This window comes from Leptonychotes weddellii, chromosome 14, assembly GCF_054177405.1.
Source record: "Leptonychotes weddellii isolate Sample4059 chromosome 14, ASM5417740v2, whole genome shotgun sequence".
In the NCBI taxonomy this organism is placed as follows: Eukaryota; Metazoa; Chordata; class Mammalia; order Carnivora; family Phocidae; genus Leptonychotes; species Leptonychotes weddellii.
In genome coordinates, this window is record NC_138382.1 from 61335634 (window position 1) to 61343452 (window position 7819).

The 7819-nt window shown below is 34.7% G+C and overlaps 1 protein-coding gene across 11 annotated transcripts in view; it reads right to left on the reverse strand.

The window, feature by feature from the left end:
* Positions 1-7819, reverse strand: part of PTBP3 (polypyrimidine tract binding protein 3) — a 119226-nt gene that overhangs the window by 52113 nt on the left and 59294 nt on the right. For 9 of the 11 annotated variants that reach the window (XM_031040501.2, XM_031040500.2, XM_006744602.3 and 6 more), the window contains 2 exons: positions 6278-6447; positions 2483-2629 (listed from right to left, as the gene is read on the reverse strand). In XM_031040501.2, the coding sequence (XP_030896361.1) occupies positions 2483-2629; positions 6278-6447 (317 nt within the window). The remainder of the gene's footprint in view (positions 1-2482; positions 2630-6277; positions 6448-7819) is intronic. The other 2 variants (XM_006744603.3, XM_081803381.1) reach the window with 1 other exon arrangement.

The window sequence follows — 7819 nt, forward strand, 5'->3', positions numbered from 1 at the left end:
AAATATTTTAAAAAATGTATTAGCAGACAAAACTCAGAGACAGAAAGTAGAATGGTTGCCAGAGGCTAGCAGAGTTGGGGAATGAGGAATTAGTGTTTAGGGTACAGAGTTTCAGTTTGGGAAGATGAGCGAATTCTGGAGAAGATGGTGGTGATGGGTTACACAATATGAATGCACCGAATGCTGCACTTATAAATGGTTAAAATGGTAAATTTTATGTTACATATATTTTTTTACCAGTTTTAAAAATGAGGAAAAAACTGCATTAACAGAAATCACTATACATGTAAGTTATCAAATAAATATTAAGTAAATAATAAGATATAATTTCTCATCTAGCATATTAACAAAGATGACAAGAAAACTGCTTGCTCACACATTATCAGTGGCAACTTAAGTAAAATATATTCTTTAAAAAAAGCATACAGGTGGGGCGCCTGGGTGGCTCAGTCGTTAAGCGTCTGCCTTCGGCTCAGGTCATGATCCCAGGGTCCTGGGATCGAGCCCTGCATCCGGCTCCCCGCTCAGCGGAAAGCTTGCTTCTCCCTCTCCCACTCCCCCTGCTTGTGTTCCCTCTCTCTCTCTGTGTCTCTGTCAAAAAAATAAATAAAATCTTTTAAAAAAAAATTAAAAAAAAAAAAAGCATACAGGTAACATGTATCAAAATATAAAATATGCGTATGTTTAGTCCCAGCAATTTTAAGGCCACAAATGTAAACCAGCAAGAAAACGTTGCAAGTGTGCTAAGATATGTAAGAATGTTGCTACAGTGTTATTTGTAAAAGCATAAAATTGGAAACAATTTCGAAGTCTATTAACAAGACATTGATAGATTATGGCTATCTTACAGAACGGAGTATTATGCATTCATTTAAAAATCATGACGTGGGGCGCCTGGGTGGCTCAGTCGTTAAGCATCTGCCTTCGGCCCAGATCATGATCCCAGGGTCCTGGGATTGGGCCCCGCATCATGCTCCCTGCTCCGTGGGAAGCCTGCTTCTCCCTCTCCTTCTCCCCCTGCTTGTGTTCCCTCTCTCCTGTCTCTCTTTCTGTCAAATAAATAAATAAAATCTTTAAAAAAAAATTTTTTTTTAAATCATGACGTGATTTTACCTTTATTGCCACAAAACAATATCCATGACACATTATACAGAAAAAATAACACCTTTCAAAACATTAGAATTCCATTGACGTAAAATTATATACATAGAAAATTATACGCCTGAATAGAGAAGGGGTACACACCAAACCGTTACAAAATGTTAGCTAATTAGCTCTCTTTGGATAACTGGATTGTTTTTTGATGTTGTTATTGTTGTTATTTTTTACTTTTCTAGGTGGTTTGAATGTTTTACCATGAGAAGGTATGCTATTTAGAATTTATAAGTCAGTTTTTGATTTTAAAAAGTCTAATACCTAAAAAATTTAGTATCTAACATCTCATTTACTAAATTTATGTAGGTTATTATACATCATTAATATCTCTTAGAACAAGTTAAGGATTATGCACAGGAGAAGTTATTGTTTTAAAAATGTGGAAAACTATAATTTAACTCAGTAGCTTGTACCATAGTGACTTTCAACACAGAATCAAAGAGCTGGAGGAGTTCTTTTGCCTTGTGCAAGAGGATAGGGGCCAACTTGCGCTTAACATACTAAAAAACCTCCTTACTGCTTTGTGGATTAATTTTTCTAGCCTTAAGTAACTTCAAATTACTCTTTTAGCTACTACATATCAACCTGGAGAGACAAAGAAGAAGTCAACATGAACTATATCAAAATAAAAACTGCAAAATTAGGTTAGAGATGTTGATATTCTACATTCCACATTCATCTAGAAGAGTCAAAATTCATTTAATGACCGTTTCTATACAAATTCTTATTAACATTTTAAATGTTAAGTTCAGTTACTTAACATCACAACAGAAGAAGCTTCACTCAGATTCTTTTAATTTTTTTTTTTTTAAAGATCTTATTTATTTATTCATGAGAGACAGAGAGAGAGAGAAGCAGAGGGAGAAGCAGGCTCCCAAGGAGCAGGGAGCCCGATGCGGGACTCGATCCCAGGACTCTGGGACCATGACCTGAGCTGAAGGCAGACGCTTAACCGTCTGAGCCACCCAGGCGCCCTTCACTCAGATTCTTAATGCCTCTATTATATATTCTGTATGTTCTGTAAAAAGTTCCTTTTAGATCTGAAATTTTAAGAGATAGATAAGAATATAAGTTTTTTCTTTTACTCATGAAGTTTCAAGGCAAAACTAACACAATTCCTAATACCATAACTTCAAACCTATTTCTAAGTAGTATACTTAAGCCTTCAGGTAAGAATTTACACGCACAATCTTTACTAATCTTTACACGCATCCCAACATGAAGGAAATCACATGATTTTTTTTCCCTCTGAAAAATAGAAAATTAATTTTACATTATTATACCATGTGTTCTTGTAACTAATTTTTAAAATGCCTTTAATACTTACAGCTTGATTAGGTAGATTGTCAGTCTTAAGTTCTCTGTGGTTGGAATACTGAATAAAAACAGGCTGGCTTCGAAGGTGAGGAGTAACAGGAGTGTAATAATTCACCATAGTAACAGCAGCTTCCTCAGAAGCCATTTCTAAGAAAGCCTGCAATAAACACAAGAAAGCAAAGTGAAAGCTCATGTTTTGAAAGACAGCTAAGAACTATGAAAAGACTTTTGCTTCAAAGTGTACCACTGATGTTAACTGAAAACACATTTGAAAAATTGGGTTCAATAAAGGACTTGGGACTGGGAAATTTGCCAGGTGAATAAATGATTTCATGTGGTTTTTGGTTTTCTTCTTTTTTCTGTTTTTCTAAAATCTAGAAATAATTAAAAAGGCAAAAATAAAGGTGAGCATCAGCACTGTAAATGGATGCTTTCAGGGGTTGGATTTAATGGCTCTTTCCTAAACAAAAACTTCTCCAAGATGCGGGGGAGTGGTGGGGGTGGGGCATAATGATTTGCTCTCCTTTACCTTCTACTAAACAGCTGTTTATGATACAATTAAGTTTATGTTACAATTAAGTTTATGATGCAATTAAAAAGAGCATTCATGTGCAAAGGCTCAATTGTTCAAATTAGGGAAATTGGAGAACTTCCTACATTAAGTCAATATTGATTTGAGTCATTCAAGTGACTTTTTTTGAGATCTGTGTTAAAAAATACAGAGGGACGCCTGGGTGGCTCAGTCGGTTAAGCATCTGCCTTCGGCTCAGGTCATGATCCCAGGGTCCTGGGATCTAGTCCCACAGCGGGCTCCTTGCTCGGCGGGGAGCCTGCTTCTCCCTCTGCCTGCCGCTCCCCCTGCTTGCGCGCGCTCCCACTCTCTCTGACAAATAAATAAAATCTTTAAAAAAAAAAAAATTGAGAGACATCAGGCCCAAAATGATGTCACCTGTACTAAGCCAAAGTCACCAAACCAAGACTTAATACCGAGCAGTTTCAACCTCTCCCCAGAGTGGAATCTTAAACCAATCCATCTGAATTACCTGGTCAGCACTAGTGAGGTTATCTGCCTGACAGACCCCCACCATCCCTAAAGGAAGGTGACCTTGCCTGACAGAATTCACTCTGCTAGTAACTTCCTTGTCTCACCCTATTCTGCCTATAAAAGTCTTTCATTTTGCACTGTTCTTCATAGCTCCTTTCCATCTGCTAGATGGGATGCTGCCCAATTCATGAACTGCTGAAGAGAGCCAATAAAATCTTTAAAATTTACTCAACTGAATTTCATCTTTTAATATCTGTCTGTAATCATTGTACCAGTATCATATATTTGAAAAATAATACAGGAAGAGCTGAGATAGAAGAAGATCCTTGGGACTTATGTCTTCTTCTATATATGGCTTCTACTGGCTATTAAAACTCCTGAAACTTCTGTGATAGGTTTTGCCACCCTATCTTAATGGTTAGTTAGGAAGATGAAACAGTAACCATTCTGACCCCTCAGAACTACCTGTAAGAACATCTCAAATTTAAAATGCAGGAAGAACCCCTGATCCCAATCAATGCAAATTTCTAGACAATTCTTTTTCACTACAACAGAGCAAGTGTACAGTAACCACTTCAAATTATGCATAAAACATTTACAATTTATTTATAAAAATATGTATTTATTAACAACAAAATTTCCTGAACACAGAAAATGGCAAATATCTATAAAACAATTTATTTGTTTATAGTTATATTACTTGCTAAATGTTTCTATTTCGCAAATATTCCAGTAAAGGAATACTAACTTGACAAATGTTAAATGTGATGCTTAACTGTATCAATCAAATGTCACAAGTAAATCAATTAAATGCTTTAATGAACTAATAATATTCTATGAGGTAATAATGTTAGCCACATGACAGTCGATCAAATATCATTAATTAATTAATCCACAACAGATAAAATTCCACTATCTTCAAGGAATAAATGTCCACAATGCAATTTAAAACCACTATCCAAATATATCAGTAATATACTTTTACTAGTTTTTCTAAGAGGTTAAAAATGACCAAGGTAACCAAAATAGCTATAGCGATACTTCCTATCTGGTTTTTAATCATCTTTTCAACAAAGAAGTTGTAAACTGTTTGCTAATAATATTCACTGTATGGGGGGAAGAGTATCTTTTTGAAAACTCCTTCATAAATGCAAAGAACTAAACTCAATGTCTAACAGTCACACAAAAGAAAAGCTAAACGTCTTTGGAATACATGATTTTTGTTATAGAAAATTTTTCCTGAAAGTATATACAACCTAAAAATTCATACGTAAAAATAAATTTTTCCACATGGAGCCCAGTAAAGGAATTATTTAGGTTTTCCCAAAGTATCCAGAGAAATCCATTTCCATAATAAGGGGTGGAGAAAAAACCAAAAGTCACTACTCACAGAAAGGCTGGTTCAAATATCCCCCACGCCCTCAACACTCTACCTCTAAGTAACATAGGAGAGATTACACCTACAAGTAGTTCTAATGGCTCACATGACACTCTCTTGCTAAAGTATATTACTAACAAAATATTTTCTAAACAGGATTTATGATCCAAAGATAAGCAATTAACCTAACAGTCAGCACACAGATAAATAATAAATCCAGAACCAATGGCAGAGACAAAGTGTGATGTTGCCTGCTGCCCCTCATAACCATTTGACAGAATGTACAGGATACACTACATGAAACATGATACTGTACATGATATACATTCATGATAAATCTCACAGCCATTAGACTTGGCCAAGTTGGCTCTTTCAAAACTACGTAAACCACACTATTCTCAATAGTGGCAACTGAATTAAAATAAAGATCCAAGTGCATGTACTATCTCCAAAAGATGTACGATAAATGTGTAAACACAACAAAAGTTGAATACTAAGACATGTTATCTAACCTCTCCAGATTTAAATAACTTCATCTGAATTAAATGGGAATGTTTATTTAGTTTACTAAAGGGCCAGAATCTTCCAATCTCTTCCATATCCAACACGTATCAATCTATTTATAAATCTATTTATAATGTATCTTGAACTTATTTATGAAAATTCTAAGAAATAGGGATTTATCACACTGTATTACACAATATCTAGGGCCTAAATTTGTTGTCCTCCTCTTATAGCAATGTTCAGAATAAAGGTATTCAGGACGACCAAAAACTGGGAAAGAACTAAAGAATTCATCCTACTGGGGTCTAAGCTGGAACAAGAAAGCAGATTAATTGTTCAAGTTAACATAAAAAGTATTGTATTTTCATCATGGTCACCACAAAAGCAAGTTTCCTTATTCGTCTTAAGAAAAACCTATTAACTTCTGAAATGAAAAACTTCTAACAGTCTCTTTGGAATTATTAAAGAAACTATACGTTAATTCTAAAACTAAAATATACTATACATTTCTATAAAGATTTTGGAAAACTTAAATATTCTTTAATTGCCAAATAAGGTATAATTTATATCCTCTCTCTCTGTCTTGGTCTTCTGATAACCAAAGGATATTTTCATAAACTATTTTGTAATTAAGAATATAAAATGTTTTTTGTTAAGGAAGAAAAGGACAAGTCACTGAATAAGAGATAATTCTATGTCCTGTGTTAATATTTTTGTTTCTTGCTTCCTGTCACGCACACAAAAAATTCTACTGAAAAAACTACTTATGTAAAGCAAATGAAATTTAGAAAACACAGAAAAGTTCAAGAAAATAAAGTCATCTTTAACACTAATACCCAGAGATAATCACTGTGGTTCAATCTTTAAACATTACATACCTGGCTTTTTCCTTTCAACATCAAAAGATTAGTAACTTTGCCAAATGGTAGACCTAATGATATGACCTCTGCTTCGGTGACATCACTTGGAATTTTGCGAAGATGGAGAACACGGGAAGGCGAACAGGGAGGTCTATCTCCTTTAAATTTCTTGTTGTCATTCCCATTAGCTAAAAAAATATAAGATTTTTTGAAATTACTGAAACTACTTTAGGTTGACATACTACATTAACCCTATTGTCACGTTTCATCCTCCAATAGTTTTAGTTTTTGAAATTCAGGACACTATGGGGCTGATCAGGGAAGAGAAGCAAAGTGGAAAACAAACCATCCACCTTCAATGAATGGGTGTTTTGTTTTTTCACTGCAAGTATTAAATTTGTTAAAAATTCAAGTCTGATTTTTAACTTCAAGGAAAAGCACTGGATAAATTAAGTTTTTAGAGGTATCTCATACCTCTAAATACTACCTCTAAAGAGTCAACTATTTGTTGTGAGTAGAGAACAATGTTTAGGTCTCTAATGTATTTTTATTTTTATTTTTTTAAAAGATTTTATTTATTTATTTGACAGAGAGAGACACAGCGAGAGAGGGAACACAAGCAGGGGGAGAGGGAGAGGGAGAAGCAGGCCTCCCACGAAGCAGGGAGCTCGATGCAGGGCTTGATCCTAGGACCCTGGGATCATGACCCAAGCCGAAGGCAGACAACGACTGAGCCACCCAGGCTCCCCTCTAATGTATTTTTAAAGATATTTTCCTAATTATTAGTTCTAGTGCTAAATAAATAAGAATAACTTTTAGCAAAGATTATAAAAGAAATTTTATATTTACTACATCCTGAGGGGATTTGGATTTGAGCTGTATCAAATTAAGTTTATTTCTTAGGCATTATGTATTTTTTACTAATCTTTTCATGAAGTGTTTTTTAAGAAGCTAAACTGTGATTTCCTAATATAATCTTATTACTAATTATGTAACAGTAGGTCTTAACATAAGCATCATCTTGTTAGAAATGCAAATTCTCAGCCCTACCCCAGACCTACTAAATCAGAAGCTTGGGGTGGGACCCAGTAACCTATGTTTTAACAAGCCCTCCAGATGATTTCGATGCAATCTGAGGTTTGAGAACCACTGCTGCACAATAAAGAAATCCATTAGCCCAGTTTACAGCTAAATTTTATTTAAATCCTTTTAACACTGACAATAACTAGAACTGACAAGCCTGTAATGAATACTCAAATTTATGTACATAAGATTCAGAAATGTTTTTCCCCAAAAATAGCACCACGTATGACTGAATGAATGCAAATTATCTGAAAGCCCTGAGTTTCATTACATACTCAGCACTATTAGGAGTAAAATACAATCTTTCCAAATGCCTAAAATTATCATTTTCCCAAACATTAATGGAACTTTGCAAACAAATAACATGAAGACCACATAAAAATTATATGGCCATATTCTGTACCCATATCTGTGGCACAGAACTCAACTTGCTTACAAGTGGGTAGGTTGACTTAATAACACAAACCAGCACTCACT